The sequence below is a fragment of the Fringilla coelebs genome, assembly GCF_963513975.1.
Source record: "Fringilla coelebs genome assembly, chromosome: 24".
Classification (NCBI taxonomy): Eukaryota; Metazoa; Chordata; class Aves; order Passeriformes; family Fringillidae; genus Fringilla; species Fringilla coelebs.
The window spans coordinates 2,241,508-2,258,091 of NC_140050.1; the positions used below are offsets into that span (position 1 = coordinate 2,241,508).

Consider the following 16,584-nt stretch of genomic DNA (forward strand, 5'->3'; position numbering starts at 1 on the left):
CCAGCTGGGTTGGGATGGAGGAGATCTCTTGTTATGCCCAGATGCAAAACTTCAAGCACCAAAAATGAGGAAGGGGTTTTGGGGTACAAGCAGCTGTTCAGTTTTGGTAGCTGAATCACTGGGGACGTGTCTAAGTCTGCTCTGCCCAAGACTCGGCACATGAGCTCTGCTGCAGTTCTTTGCATGTGAACAAAGTTGTCTATGTGTCTTATCCTGGCTGGTAAGACCTGACAAGTGTACTTGCACCACTACCTCAGCACTTTAAATTTCTCCCACCTAGCTTAGCCAGACAGTGGTCTGTATGGCCGTGCCTTAATCTTCGCCAGTTTTATCACCTGTTACCTAATGCTAAAGGAGGGCTGGGGGGATGTGTGAAAAGCCCCTCCTTATACTCTAGTACAGGTCAGGGCCTGTGCAGTCTGAACTCCCAAGTGTTCTAGTCCTGCATTCTCTTAGGATCAAATGGTGAGCCAGGAGGTCATCACTGAGCTCTCTAGTCCCACACACCAATTGGAAACAGCATCACACCCTTCCCAAAAGCCGCTGCACAGCACAACAGCGCCATCAAATCAGTGAGGTCTGAAGCTTCTGCAAGGGCATAACTTCGGGCTGGGGCAAAGGTCACAAGGCTGCTGGCTTGGCCATGGGATGACAGCTCATAGGCAGGGGTCAGCCAAACTCCATGAATCTTTGGCAGATATTTCCGGCACCCATCCAACTAGGAAGGTCATGTTTTAATGTGCAGTATATTTGGCCAGGTCTTAAGATGGGACAGGCTTCATTTATTTATAGAAAAGGTTTAGAATTTGTACCTGTCTATGCAAAGCAGTTATCAAATGCCTTGATAGCAACCAGCAGGTCACACAACACTGGCATTTGATCAATACCTGCAAGGCTGTCTTCACCCCTTTGCAGCATCAGAGAAATGTACGGTAGCTGAGGGGTTAGTGCATCCTCTGGCAGTTATTCCTCTCAATCATCGCCTTCCCTGAGTGGTGGAATGCAGTTTCAGAGCTTGAGGTTCTGCACAATCCAGCCTTGGACAGCTGTGACTTTGGTGTAGACACCAGGGAAGAATGGCCTCGCACAGCCATAGCCCCAGCTTGTGATTCCTGCTAGAAACCACTTCCCTGAAGGTTCTTTACATGCCAGGGGCCCACCTGCATCACCCTGCAGAGAGAGGAAAAGGATCCAATATCAAGCCACAAGCAGTGCAGCTCCCCCAGCTGTGAAATGTTCTTTCTCTCTGGGGCATGGGCATTTGCTGTCCTGTTCCCCACTTCCCCAGGAGCCGCATTCCAAGCTGGAGGACTGCTCAGTACCTGCATGAACAATCTGAAGCTGGGATTCTGGAACATAGAAGAGTGTGTTTAGAGGTACAGTAGGATCATGGAACAGGCTCCATGTGGTCTTTTGCTTAGCATTACCTCTCTGTGTATTTCCCTGACCTGTCACAGGTTTGTGGGGCAAGTAGCATGAGGTGTAGGCAGGATGGACGTGGATAAAAGCAGCAGCCAGTTGATGGATAGACAGACATCTGGGCTAGGGGAGGCAGGGCAGGGCCCTCCTGAGAGAATAGTCTAGGGACTTGGCACAAGTTTGCTCTGTCCCAGCCACAGCATTTGCTGCTCTTGCACTCACTGAGCAGCTGTCGACGGTGCCCTGTGGGAAACCAGCACACAGCATCCTGCTGCTGATCTGGACAGGGTAGAACTTTTTGCAGGCCTGGTCTCCGATCATGTTCACTGCTGCTTTTTGCAGATGCTTTGACATGAGACCTGAGGAGACAAGTACTGCTGTTAGTTGGGTGAAGAGCACATGAGAAATAGCAGCATGTGAAGTGGGGTCTCTGCAGCCTTACTTGTTTGCCAGAGAGAGAGACCTGCTCTGGGCAAGTGAGTCACCTGGTTCAGCAGAGCAAACTCCGGAAGGTCCCTTGGGTGTGTCATTTGTCAGGCAGCTTGGCTGACCAGACACAAATTGGAGTGGTCCAATTTGGTATTGGGGTGGTCCTTGTACTGCAGGAGCACAGCTGGAGCAGCTGCTGTGAGGGTGGAAAGCACAGTGGCTGGCATGTAGAAAGCTTGGGAAAGCTTCAGGAGGGAAGAGGTGTGATAAAATGGAGGAGTAGTGTGCATGGTAGCTGGGGAGGAGATGATGGTGACACCAGGCCTTGCCCACCTTGGTATCCTCTGCAGCTTATGGCCTAGGATGGGAGTGCTTGGGGCAGTGGTGTGGGAACTTAGGTGTTTGGGCTTGCAGTGTTGCAGTGTAGGTGGCCAAGCACTGAGCTTCGCCATTATGGTTGTTGGAGGGCCTTCTTTATCCAGTACCTCCTTCCTTTGTGGAGCCCCAGCCTGTGATGAAGCATCTGGCCCCTTCATGGAAGATGTGAGAATTGTCTGGGAGACATATAGGTCTGATGGTGCTGCTGAACGTGACAGGTGTGCTCAGCTCCAGCAGTGCCACATCATAGTCTAGGCTGTAGACGTTGTAAAAAGGGTGTTTGTAGATACGAAATATTTTCTCCATTTTGCCATCGATGCCACTCAGGAAGGGTGTTCCTAGATAGGCCACCCACATTTTGGGGTCACTGTAACTGCAGAAAGACAGCAAACCTGGCTGTTAGGAGCATAGCCTCACTCGGAGGGCCATCCCTCCACTTGTGGGACTGGCCACACCTTGGGAGGTCAGGACCCCTGTCTCCAGAACCAGTGGGTGTACTCGGGCTTTGTTCCACCCATTCCTTTTCACACTTACCTCTAGGGGCATTTCTCTGATGGGGGGTGAGTGCTTCCTGTGGGGCACAGCATGCCAGCCAGGTGTTGGACCACGAGGGAGGGGGAGGGCAGGTTGGCTGATGGGACTGAGGCAAGAGCCAGCTGACTTAACTAGCCTATCTCAGACTTACATGTCAAAGCAGTGAGCTGCAGAGAGCAGCCAGCGGTCAGCAATAAGGACAGCCCCACACTTGTGCTCCTTGCGCCGAAGCCAGAGGCTGACTTGCCAGGGCCATTCTCCTCGAGCCGCGCTGCTGCCACCCACAATCTTGCTAAAGGCCAGAGCTGTTGTTGAGCCACAGTCTAGAACACAGGAAGAAGCAGCATGGTTTAAAATAACCACAAATGGAAGGAATTACTTCCTGCCTTTCATAACCTGTGCTGTGGGACAGCCTTCTGGGGGAGCACGTACAGGACAGTAGGATGTGATGAATTCAGTTGACCCAGCTGAGGCAAGGCTTGACAGACAGGGTGTATTTTGCAGACTTGTTATCACAGATCACACCTTCCAGGGATGTGGCATGCAAGGAGCAGGTATTTTGATAGCCTGGCTCAGCTATCAAACAGCAAGGAACGTGCAGCCCAAAGTTCAGTCCCAGGGATGCCAAGACGCTTTCTGGGCTGCCATGTTGTGCAGACCTGTCTTGCCACCTTGTACTACTGACTGGCCAAAAGGCCTGTGTGCTGGGAAATGGGTTCTAATGTCTGTAGCAGAGTAGAAGAGGCTGCACTTTCTGGCAGTAAATTTGGATCCAGCTCATCCAGCTTTATCTTGTTTTAGGCTCTGACAGAGCAAGTACGATCTGGACCACAGTGGGCTGGCCTAGGATCGCAGTGTCTGGGCCCAAGACAGCCAGTGTGACTATGGTGGGTACCACTGTGGAGTCCCGGTCATGTAGAGCACAGCTGGCAGCAGCCACGGGCTACAGAGGAGAACTCACCACAGTTGTGCTCATCGAAGCCATTGCTGCAGTCCACAACACCATCACATTCAGGATTTTCTTTTCCAATACACACCTTGCTGGAACACTTGAAAGTGAGGCTGGTACAAGGCACCACTGGAAGGCAATAACCCATGACCTGCTCAGTACCCTCTATGCTGGAGGCCTCCTGCCAACATGTCAATGCATCAGTTATCAGTTTTACCTGGGGTTTGGGTAGGCTTGGCAGTCTCGGTCGTTCTCAGAGCTGTGGAGGTTTCACTCATGGTTGTACTCATCTTTGTCCACAGGGTGGTTCTGCTGGCTGGGCCTGCAGCCATTGTGCTGGGCTGGATAAAAATGGCTGTGGTAGAAGTTCTAGGGATGGCTGAACTGGAAGGGATGCTTGTGCCACCACTGGGCAACTGGGAGATGGTGTCCAGGATCCAGTCTGTGAGTTTGGTAATTCTGGAGTACACACCAGGTCTCATAGCCTGGGCACAACCAAATCCCCAGCTCACGATGCCAGCAAGATAAAACACTCCTGGGGTCATCTCACAGGCCAAGGGCCCACCTGAATCTCCCTGCAGAAGAAGCAAGGCAATGGCTGCTCAGTCCAATCAGGTCTGCCCCTCAGACACACCAGAAGGACTTAACTACCCCCAACTCTTCTTCCTCCAGCCTTGTGGGCCTGTCTGCTGTCATGCAGTGTGTATGCAGGGCATGAGTGGTGAGAAGTTGAAGTCAGGGTCAGTGGCTCAACCTGGCTTCTGTCAACACCTTTCCACAGTTGCCACCAACTGCCACTGACTGACTGCCACAGGAGGAGACCTGCTTCATCCAGGATTTGTCTGGCCAGACAGGGTGGTTGGTTGAAGTAATTCTCAACTTGGTGGAGATTTATTTGCTTTCCTAAACCTCCAAAGTAGTGGGCTGGGGTTTTTTGTACTCAAGTACATGTGAATTACACAGCTGGATTACAGCAGCTCACTAAATATTTCACAAGGATCTGCTGAAAGCAGAGTTAGCCCAGCTTTCTAGAACAATCTACAGAGTAGAGAAATCCCACACTTTTACCTGGCATGAGTCTACCATCCCCTCCATGAAGCCGGCACAGATCATTCGGTCAGTGAGGGAGAAGTTGTAGAGGAAGTTGCAGGTGTTCTGCTCTATGATGCCCACAGAAGCTTTCTGCAGGATCTCGGGCTTGGTGTCTGCATGAAAACCACAGAATTAGTGAGTGCAGCAGAGAGGAGCTAGCTAATGGCTTTTAGACTGACTCAACACGTATTTTGGGAAAACAGGCTCTAATCCCACATGGGAATTGAGTCCTATATAACCTTTTTTCTCTGCAGCCCTGAAGCTTGCGGCTCAACCTAGGGTGCAGTTTCGTGTCTGTGCTAAGGATTCTGCACAGTTTGTGCCCCCTGCTCCTGAGAGTTTGTGGGCTTCTTGTCAGCTGGACTTCTTTGGTAGCACATGTGCTAGTCTCAGGCTTTCTCCCTGTATTGGGATCTTTGCTTATGCTCATTGCTTAGAACACCTCTGTGACTGAGTGGCTGCTGTGGCTGACACACCATCCCGCCAGAGCTGCAGCAGGCTCTGAGGCAAGTGCCTGACACTTGCTTAGCACAGCAGAGCTACTGAGGGCAGTCCAGCAGGTTTCTCCTGGTTCCCACCAAGCTGCCTCTCCATTTTCTTCTTTGCTGGTTACTCCTAGGTAACTGTGGCTTAAGGTAGCGCTCTGTGTGCCTTTATTCTTGCTTATTCTTGTGTTTCTGTCAGTTCCTGACTGTCCCTGTTACTGACCCCTGTCCTATACATTCCCAGGAATGTGGGTCGGGCATGGGCCTCGCTGCTCAGGGTATCACTCCAAGGCAAATCAGCAGGTGGTGCATTACTGCTTACCATTCCCTTCCTGGAGGTCACCCCATCCAGAAATGAGGCATTTCTTGCCAACAGGAAACTTCTGCATGGCAAGTGGGAGGCACACAGGCTGTATGTATTTGTTGAAGACAAGAGGTCTTGCCAGTTCAAGTACAGCCACATCAAAGTCCAGAATCATGGGGTTGAAGAGGGGATGTGGGATCACTCTTGTTACGTTGACTTTCACTGCATTCTCGTCTGTTCCATTTACTGATGTTGTTCCCACAAAGGCTTCAATCTCTTCTGGCATTGTCCTGCAAGTACATAAACCTAAGTGTGCATACTCACACACTTATCCCTGGCATGAATTCTGACATTGAAATTACAGACAGCTTTACATGATCAGCATGCAGCAGAGCAGCTCTACTAAGTCAGGCCCAAAGAACTGTTTCCATCAGTGGCACCAGTTGGATATTACCTGAAGAGCAAATAAACATGTAATAATAATCCTCTCTTCACCTCCAAAAATTTGTGATTTCAGCAGTGTTCTGGCACACAGGTGGTGTCTCTCTATTCAGTAGGTCTTGCTGGATTTTTTGGTTTCATTTGGATTTTTCTAAAGTTGTGTTTTATTTTTTTTTTTAACTCTAGGTGAATTTTTAATATTCAGCTTAATGATATTTATTAGAAAAACTGCTTCCTTTTGATTGTTTTCCACCTGCTCTTGGTGATTATTATCTTAGCAAGACAGTCAAAAGGCATTCCCTAAACACTTTGTACCCTTCATTATTGTACAGTCCCATCAAACATTGCCTTCCCGTCAGTTGTTTTTTTCCTCAGGTCTAGTCTTGTGCTTGTTATGATGCTGCTCCACACCCTGCTCATCCCTGAGCCTTGTGAACACAGGCACACAGTGTTACTCTTGCCCTCCCTGTGACGTTCAAGCAGTTGGTGTGCTGTGCATTACCAGCAACATCCTAATTATCTCCCCTGTTTTTAACTGCATTCCTGTGCTCATTAACTGCCCCTGTGACAGGACTGCTGCTGTCAGGGCAATATCCACATGTTTCTGACCTCCTCATTCACAGCACTGCTGGTTTTGCTGTGTACCTCATTTCAGACTTGTGTACCTTGCATTTCACTTGCTCCTTTATTGCCCAGCTGTTTAATGCATGAGGTTGTCCTAAAATCCTACAGAATTAGTAACCCACCTTTTCTGCTTTCAGGAATTTATTCTTGACAAGCATTATCTTCTTGCTACTCACTTCTTTAGACTACTTATAAACCTAGGTTTGGGTTCTTGCAGTTTAACAGAACTAAGCAGGATTGAACTGACCATTTTCCCTTTACCAGCCGACCATGTGTCTCTATTTCATATATTACAGACAATTTTTTAAGGTTAAGTTTATTAAAGAAACTCTCTTCTGGCACCTTCTTCCACCCCTCTTAGATACGTTGTCCTTTCTCCCTGATCAGGCTGCTTTAACCTTTCTCTGCCTCATTCCAACCTCCCCACAATCTCCTTTTTGCTATGAATGTCTAGTTATAGCAAAAATTAATGTCCAACATGTGTTCTTGATTTCCATTTCTTGACTCCAGTGCCACACTGTGGATTTGGCTGCGCAGCTCTGTGCCAGTGGGCAGGTGAGCTGGAGCAGGGGCAGGGAAGGGCTCTTACTCATTGAAGCAGTGAGCTGCTGACAGCAGCCAGCGGTCCCCAATGATGGTGGCTCCACAGAAATGTCTGGAGTCTTCTTTCAGGCTGACTTGCCAAGGGATCTCTCCTCTGGAAGCATCTGTTCCTCCCACAATCTTGCTGGGTTTAGAGAACCCGGGTCGTCCTCCACACTCTGAACAAAAGTCAAAGCATGACTTGTGAGTATTCCTAGCAGAAGATAAGCAAGGAAAGACTTCACTCTCTCTAACCAGTGAGGCTTAGCAGGGATAGGTTAGGTCTGAGGTGTGAGATATCAACCCAAGCCCTGCTGGCTGATAGTGGCAGCACCGGATGGTGGCCATGTACAGCTGGACTTTCACACAAAATGCTGTTCTGCATCTTGCTCTCGGCAAGTTGTGAATCCTAGGCCTTTCTTGAAGGCAGAGCAATCAGTAGCTCCATGACTTTTAACCTTGCCATTCAAGATAAAATATTATTCTAGATCTAGAAAAATACCCTTCATTTGCATCTCTTTGCAAAGCTGCTGGGAGCAGTCTTTGGAGTGGACAGGTCATCCTGCAGACACCTGCCCTGCCTCCCTTCAGGGAGCATGGCTGCTGTGAAGGGGCAGCCATCAGCTTTGAACTGCTGGGAGCTCCTTAGGTGGCAAACAAAAGTAAGTGATCAACAGATTAAATACTGTCAGATGCTGCTGTGCCTTAGTGACCTGTTCTAGGCCTGCCAGAGCAGACCAGTTACACAGCAAGATTACACAGTAACAAAAGCAAAGGAGCGCATGGAACCGCAGAGGTACCAAGTGACTTTGCCAGGTTGCTCAGGACTGAGCTGGGGCAGCCATATAGTGTCAGTTGTACCTTAGCACTTCAGCAAAGTTGTGTGGCTCAGCCTACAAAAGGTCAGCTTAGGTCAGCGGAGGAATGAACCTGACGTTTGGACCTATAGCTGCCACTCTGCCTGCCAAGGTGCCCCCACTGTGGGTGCTCCTACCTTGTGGCCCTGCTGCAGCCACTGGCCTGCTGGCAGCTGGGGCTGGTAAGGTGGTTGGGGGTGCTCCGGTGGTGGTGTTGACCTCTTCAGCACTGACCATGTTACTGTTAGTCCTGAAGTGCACTGGAGGAACAGTACGGGCTATGGAGGTAGGGAAGGCAGAAATAGCATCCAAGATCCAGTCTCTGAGTTTGGTAACACGTGTGTAAACCCCAGGGCGCCTGGCTTCAGCACATCCAATACCCCAACTCACAATTCCTGCCAGAAAAAACCTGCCAGATGGTTCTTGGCAAACCAGAGGCCCACCAGAGTCACCCTGCAAGAGAAAGCAGATGGTGAGCTCTCCCTGGGGATGCACTGGCCACCCTCAGCATCCCTCTACCAGCTGGGGTCTCTCTATCCCTTCATATTTGCTCCAGCCTAGTGATGAGTGGAGCATCTGGGTGCTGGCCTTTGGGTGTTCCTCCATGTGGGCACGCTGTCCTGCTATTACACAGCAGCCTTGTGCCCTTTATATGCCAGAAGAACAAAGGACATGATCTGTAAAATCAAGGATTAAGCATTTCTACTGCTTTAATAATTTGTTAAACCTCATAAAGGTTAATCCTAGCAGCCCATACATAACCAGATGATGGGTGTTCATTGCCTGATACACAACCCAGGGAGACCACATTAATGTTTGCATCAGGTTTTCTTGATGTCAGAAGTGGTTCAGTTCTTGGTTATTGTGGGGCCCTGTGACTATCACTGATGGACATGTGGTATCTGTGAAGCTGGCAATGCCTTCTGGGGATGAGATTGCTCTAGATCAGTAATTAATAACAGATGGGTCATGTTCATCACCCAACTTCGAATCTTCAATTCTTGGCCCCTTCTCTGCTGTTTGTGCCGTATTTGGTGCAGAAATACAAAGCACTACCACCAGAAAACTGCAGATTTGTTTAGCTGGTTTCTGTTGGTTTGAACGTTCCTGCCAAACCACAGAGACAGACCTGGAAATGACAGTCCTCCTCTGGCATCACAGTTTTCCTCTCTCCATACTATCAAAAGCAGGCTTGTCTCCAGCTCACCACTTGCAGTTCCAGGATGGAAAAAACTAAAAAAAACGCTCTGTTGTTCACCAAAAACTGTTGTGTATATGTTTTAGTTTCCACTGCTGCCCTTTGCCCATCTGGACTTTTATCTGAAGCCCTGTGTGGAATATTGGTAGGGCCAGCCCTGATGACAGCTCAGGAAGACGAGAAAAGTAGTTAATTAACTGAAAGAGCCCCTTAAATAACAGTACCCTGCTCTAAGCAGTAAAGAATATATCCATTTGTGTGTTCTGCAGTCACTGATCTGTGCTTGGATCCAAGGCAGGGCCTCAAACCTCAGTTGGAAACAGTGACCATAGTGTCAGTTCTGCTTTTTGAAGTGTCACTTGATGCATACTGGGAGGGAAAAGCTTTATGCGGGCAGGTGTGCCATCTTCTCTGGGCAAAGCTTACCTGACAGGAGTCAACCTTCCCCTCCAGGTAGCCAGCACACATCATCCTGTCTGTGAGGACATGGCTGTAGAGACTGGAACATAGGTTCTGGTCTAGGAGCTCCACTGTTGCTTTCTGCAGGAACTCAGGTTTCACCACTGAATGAGAAAGACACAGTTGTGAGCTCAGTGCAGGAAGCCCTGCACAGGATCAGCAGCTCAGGGTACAGCCCACCTCAGCTGGCCAGAGCAAGGTCCGAGTTCCCTTCCCTGATGCCTTCTGCCCCCCTCACACCCCACCACGTGTCATCTGCTGCCTGCCATGCTTTTCTTACAGAAATCCTCCTTGAGGTAGCCCCAGCCTGAGATAAGGCACTTCTTGCTAGTGGGGAAGTGATGGCCAGCATCTGGCAGGCACACGGGCTGGATGTACTTCGTGAAGGTGACAGGTCTCTTCAGCTCCAGCACGGCCACATCATAGTCAGCTGTGTCAGCGTTGTAAGAAGGGTGTGGGATGATCTGTGAAATGTCCATTTTCACTGCACTGCCATCAGAGCCTCTGAGGGAGGTGGTCCCTGTGTAAGCTGCCCACATGGCTGGGTCCTGAAACCTAGAGGAGAGACAGTGGGAGCCCTGTGAACCTGCAGCCACAACATTGTCCTGCAAGCCCAAGCTGCCTACTGCCTATCCTGCCATCCACTCCAGGAGTGATGGAAACTCCTCATTCTCCCCGTGGTGGGGCAGAGAGGTGCAGTGGGAGCTTGAGCAGATACGGCAGCTTTTGGAACAGGGAAGGAGGGTGAAAAGTGGTGTGACTGAAACTTACTCAGTAAAGCAGTGAGCAGCAGACACCAGCCACTTCTCTGTGAGGATTGCAGCGCCACAAAAGTGCTCATTGTTCTCTCGAAGGCTGACTTGCCATGGGAACTCCCCTCTGGATGCTTCTGAGCCTCCGACTATCCTGCTGGCAGTCTGCATGGCAGGGCGACTCCCACAGTCTGAAAGGGAGGAGAAACTCAGTGCCTCAGAACCCTGCTACTGCACCCCAGCAACACGCTCCTGGGGGCGAGTGCAAAAAGCTGCTTCAGCTCTGTGTGTGCTGTTGGCATATGCTCAAGCAGCAGGGTGCTACTTGGGACGTCACAGAGCAGCCTTTAACCTGCAAGCTTGGGAAGAGCACTGCAAAGCACTAGGCCATCACAGCATCCTCCCTGAAACTCTTCTAGAGCAAGAAACTGTGGAGCAGCATCCTGACTAGAGTTTGATGAGCTTAGCTAGTGCCTTGTGATATAAGCTTCCAGCAGCTCATGGGCATGTGGCTCTTGTCCATTGTGCCAGCCCACCAGTAAGGTGGACCTTGTCACAACCCATCACAGTTGATGGGACCAAGGTGTTTCCAGGGCACAGTGTCTCTCACTCCAATGCAGCTATTTTACTATTGCTTTGAAAAGTCATGGCATATCCTTGGCTGTCTTCAGTGCCTGAGAGCCACTGGTGTCCCACCTTTCAAGGTCTGCCAACAGTGGTTGTGGCTCGGTTCTATGTCCAGGAGACCTGCTGTGGGAGATTCAGCACAGCCCCTTCCATCAGAGGCATCAGCACAGCCTGCTTGGCTGTCACATTCAGGGCTTTCTTTTCACATACTGGATGTTGGAGCAAGCCTGTGTCCCAAGAGCAGCTCCTTGGGGACAGCAAGGCTTGAGTCACTCATGTCTTCTGCAGTCCACACAGCAACTCTCCCCTGCCTTCCCCAGGGGCAACCACCACTGTATCCTTGTCCTTCTGCTCCCTGGCTGCGCCAGAGTCCCTGCAGGATGGCACTGGGAGCAGAGCTGCAGCTTGTTTTGAATTTGCAGGCCCCTGGACCACCAGGCTATTAACAAGATGGGGCCCAAGCCTGTATCTGTATCCAGGCTGCTGGTGAGGAAGAGGAGGCTGCAGACAGCAGGTGATTCTTCCTGCCGCCTGGCTCTTACCTGATTTCAGTCCAGGTCTGTGGGAAGAAACCTTGTTGGGACCTGGGACAAAGAGGAAGGAATCAGGATCAGCAAGGGCAGGGCAGCCTAGCCTCAGGTCCTGGAGCTGTGTTCCTGGACTGGGGCTGCCACGGCCTTTGCTGCATCTTCCTTTCCTGCCTGGTGATCTCTGTGCCCACCTGTGGCCAGTGTGAGGCAGGGCCCAGGTCCCTGCTGGGGCAGGGGAGGCACAGCTCCCTACTGCCCTGCAGGCTTTGGGGTGACTCCATGTGCAGAAATTCCTAAAAGCTGTGGAAGTGAGCTGTCTCACTGGGGCTGAAGCTATGCAAAGCTGTTTGCCTAAAGTCAAGGGGACTCTGAGCACCTTCCATTTGGGCAGCACAAGGCTCCCAGAGATCCAGGGATCCTGCCCATTCTGGCAGAGGGCGCAGAGGGAGCTGCAGAGGAGCCCACACTTTCTTGCTTCCCAGGCTCGAGGGGTTTTTTAATTGCCTGGACCTGGAGTCCTACAGTCACATGCAACTCCACAGTCACAGAAGGAAAGGTGAATTTCTTGTCAAGTGGTTTCAGAGAGTAATTCAACTACGAGAAATAGCAACCTGAGCTGTAGTTATTGCTACAGCTCTGAGGTCTGCCTAAGGGCTGCTATGCATAGGTAGGTACAGACAACCCAGCTATTAACCTCCTGCAGCTTCATTCCCTGTCCCTCAGTCTGATTTCAGGTGCTGCAAGAAAAGCCAAAGCAGTTGCAATTTATGCTTTAGGTTCTGTCCTTGCTGTGGGTCCCTCAACCTGCTCTTGCAGTGCAGAGCAGCTGACAGCATTAGTGTTGGAGGCGTATCTGGGGACTCCACAAATGTCTCTTAAGCTGACAAGATCTAGGCTGGTTTCTGCTGCTGTCTGGTGAAGCTGGAGCAGCTGGGAGCCAGGCAGATCATTTTATCAGTTTGCTGGGTGCCTGCCAGCACCCCAGTTTCTAACACTGCTGCTGGGCACGAAGCCTTGACTGGACATTCCGAGCTAAAAGCCTGCAGCAGTTTGGCTGAGGAATGGTGGCTCAGCCCCAGCCCAGGGCGCCCTGCAGGGCCCTACCTGTGAGAGAGGCTGAGGAGATGGTCCCGTAGGCAGCCAGGGAGAAACCCTGCTTGTGCAGGGCAGCTGCCAGCCCGTGCCTGAAAGCTTCCTCCTCCAAGGTAGAGCTCAGGGGTTGGGAATCCTGGGGGGTGAAGAGGAGGCGGAAATGGACGATCACACTGGAGTTCCCATTCCTACTGGGAGACAGAGAATCAAGGGTGACCTTGGCTTCATGGTCAGTATAAGGGTCAGGTTCCTGCGCTAGCTGTCTACAGGGAACTCAAAGGAAACAAATCTTATTCTTAATATTTTGATTCTTAATAATTTAAGGTTTCTCTCGAGATGTACTCTAGGTTGACGCGGTCGTTTGAATTTTTTTTCCCTTTGGCCTAAAGCTGTGGTTGAACAAAATTGTTTTCCTCTGCCTTTTTTGACTGCATTTTGAAATTAAAAAATCCAGAACATTGTTGCAATCCCAGATGAAAATCCAGCCTAGACCAAAAACCAGTTTCTCTTTGTACTAGCTTTGAAAAAGAGCACAGGTATGAGTTAACCTTCTTGGTGAGGCTTGTCAGAATTCTCTGAAACATGAGCTGTGTAGGGTCTGCAGAGATAGCTGCCTACACTCACCTGTAGCCCAGGATGGTGCAACCAGTGCAACTCCAGTTCAGCTGGGAGTCCTGGAGACTGGACAGAAACTGCAAAGCAAAGAGTGATGGTCACACACTTACTGGGCCCCAAGGAGATGGGAATAGATGATGCCTTGGATTTTGCTGGAATGTGGAGCTGTTGATGCATGGTTTCTTGCTCTGTAAGCAGAAGCACCCATGTCCAGCTCATATGTAAACTTTTTCCCACTCTGGCTTTTAGGGCATGAGGTAGTACCTCTTTTTTTTATGTAAGGAATAGGCCTGAACACACATTTCCCACTCCATGAATGTCTCTCAGGGCCTTGTCAGGGCCTCTCAAAGTGTAGTTCAGCCCCACAGTGTACTCTGCTGATGTTTAGGAAGTCCTAGTTTTCCTCCTGCCCTTGGCATAAAGATTCTGCTGGTGCTACCACCGCAGTATTTCACAAGTGTTTTTCCAGAAGGCCCAGATCAACTCACCAGCCTCTCAAGAGCAGGTGTCAGCACCCTGTAGTAGTCCGAGTTCTCTGTCTGTAAGCTGCTATTGAAGGTGATTCCTTGCAGCTCCACGGTGTGCTCAAAGCTGGCCTCTCCCGTGGAATGGCAGGCTGCCAGAGAGGGAAGGTGTCTGTCAGAGGCAGCCTTCCTCACAGCTTTGCAACCTGAGCATCATCATGTCCTTCAAACCCCCTGTTTTTAGCAGCTTGACTGTCCCTGAGCATCCCAGCTGCCTCGGGGGTGCCCCATAACTGGACTGGGATACCCTGTGCACGTGCAGTAATAGCATTTTGTACTGAACTTGTTTGAACTTGAAAACAGTGGATTTTTGTCAAGCCTTTGACAGAAATTCCTGAACAGATGGGTACAGCCTGGCATCCTGAGATTGGCCCTATCCTTGCAGGAACAGCCCCAGGAAGGTTCTGCTGGGTACTGAAGCCAAAAGCTGTGACTGTACAGGGGGCATGTGTCAGTCATGTCGTGCTGGGGTCCTCACTGGGGTGCTGGCCTGAGGTGGCCAAGGGGCAGCAGAAGCAGCAGGAGAGAGGTGGAAGAGGGAGGGAGATGGTGGCCATGCTCTGGGGTGGGACAGTAAAACAGGCAGTGCTCAGTGGCCACAAGTGGTTGTGATAGGAAATGGCAGAGGCAGCAAGGTACACTGACAAGAAATTTCAAAGTCACAGAGAGAGATTACAGGACAGAATCATAGAATCATGAATTGTTTAGGTTAGAAAAGACGCTGAGATCATTGAGTCCAACCATTTCACCAGCACTGCCAAGGCCACCATTAACCCATGTCCCCTAATGCCACATCCACATGTTTCTTAAATCACTTAAATTGCAGGGATGGGGATTCCACCACTGCTCTGGGCAACCTGTGCCAGGTCTGGACAGCCCATTCAGTGAACAAATTTTCCCTATGTCCAATCTTAAACTCCCCTGGGCCACCTTGAGGCCTTTTCCTATTTTCTGTCCTTGTTCTCTGGGAGCAGAGCCCAAACCCCACCTGGCTGCACCCTCCGGTCAGGGAGTTGTGCAGAGCCAGAAGGTTCCTCCTGAGCCTCCTTTTCTCCAGACTGAGCCCCTCCAGCTCCCTCAGTTGCTCCTGGTGCTCCAGCCCCTTCCCCAGTTCTGTTCCCTTCCCTGGACACGCTCCAGCCCCTCAATGTCTTTCTTGTCATGAGATGTTTTAAAACTGAATCCTGGATTTGAGGTGGGGCCTCACGAGTGCACAGCACAGAGGGACAGTCACTGCCCTGATCCTGATGGCCACACTATTGCTTCAGCAGATCAACATTCCCCCCAGCTTGGGTTGTCTGTGAACTGACTGAGGGTGCCCTCCATCCCCACTGATAAAGATACTTAAATAGGGCTGGCCTCAGTGGCCCTGAGGATCACCACTGGTCACCAGTCTCCAGCTGGATGTGACTCCATTCACTCTCCCTCTCTGGGCCTGGTCCTCCTGCTTTACCCATTAATGAGCACAGCCATCCAAGCCATAAGCAGCCAGCTTCTCCAAGAAAATGTTTATGGGAAATGGTGTCAAAGGCTTTACTGAAGTTGAGGTAGACCAGATTCAGATGCTTTTCCTTGTGCACTAGGTAGGTCATCTTGTCATAGAAGGATGTCAGATTGGTCAAGCAGGAAAGGAATAGAGCATATGTATCATGAGACACTGAAGATAAAGTGCTCCAAAGTCCATATTGAGAACACGAGCTGACTACAGCCCTTGTAGTTTTTGTGCATTGTGCAGAAAAGTGTCTGCATTTTGATCTCAGTAGGAGGATTTTGAGGATTTTTGCTATAAGCAGGGGAGACCACTTCTCTTTCAGAGCTGATAAACTGAAAGAATGCACCTGGCTGCACACTCACCCAGCAGGATCCCCAGGCAGAGGGCTGTTGCACTGCCTGCCACGGCAGCAGCAGCAGTTACCTTCCAGCAGCAGGCCCCCAGTCTCCTCCTCCGGGCGCCTTGCCCTGGCTTTATCTGGTCCATGCTTTCTGAGCAGCTCCACAGATGGGCTCTGTGATTAAAAAGAAGAGGAGGAAATGGGATGAAATCTGTCACGCCAGCTAAGGTTACCCCAGGAGCATCATTGTCTGCTCCTGCTGGACCATTCTGACTTGCCTATGGAAGTCTTGGCATTAGGCTACTTAGATCCCCAAGGTGCATGTTATATGGATTAAAACACTCTTAAGTAATAAACCTCACCCTGTATTTGTTCATGAGGCAGATTCCAGGGTGAGGTTTCATATAGCCCAATGCTATTCCACATTTTTTGCAGGAATTCTGGAGGAATTATAAAATCACAGTGGGTGATTCCCCCCCCACACACTTTACAGCATTTAGCTGAGAGCTCCCAATGCCTAGTAATGCAGAGCAATTAATATGTCCTTTGCTTACAGCTTTGCTGCTACCCTGATGAGCAGATTCTCCTTCCCTGTGGCCAGCATTAGCACTGGTGCTTCCAGTATTCTGCCCCAAGTGGTCCTGCAGCAGAAGCAAAGCAGAAGCAAAGCCCCTTCATGTCACCTTTTCTGCCTCCACATTTTCCTTTGCTTGACTGGTTTCAGTATGCCAATGTTTTTCATGGACTGATGATGCTCAGATGGGATATGTGAATTCAAAAATGTCAAAAATAGAAAGAGTATCTCTCTTGTTTTTGGTTTTTTTTTTTCCTCTGCACTCTTGCTAGTACAAGCCAGACTAT

General features: G+C 50.2%; 1 protein-coding gene across 1 annotated transcript; it reads right to left on the reverse strand.

The window, feature by feature from the left end:
- Nucleotides 1-1,008: 1,008 nt before the first annotated feature.
- On the reverse strand, nucleotides 1,009-15,869 carry TMPRSS9 (transmembrane serine protease 9; the record flags this gene model as incomplete). The annotated part of the gene is made up of 18 exons (XM_084221027.1): nucleotides 1,009-1,170; nucleotides 1,642-1,778; nucleotides 2,334-2,599; nucleotides 2,912-3,083; nucleotides 3,722-3,838; nucleotides 3,927-4,284; nucleotides 4,778-4,914; nucleotides 5,609-5,880; nucleotides 7,245-7,416; nucleotides 8,232-8,547; nucleotides 9,719-9,855; nucleotides 10,032-10,306; nucleotides 10,523-10,694; nucleotides 11,673-11,714; nucleotides 12,765-12,940; nucleotides 13,377-13,444; nucleotides 13,856-13,983; nucleotides 15,746-15,869. The coding sequence occupies 18 exons, from the start codon at nucleotides 15,867-15,869 to the stop codon at nucleotides 1,009-1,011; spliced, it is 3,231 nt and encodes a 1,076-aa protein (XP_084077153.1).
- Nucleotides 15,870-16,584: the final 715 nt, after the last annotated feature.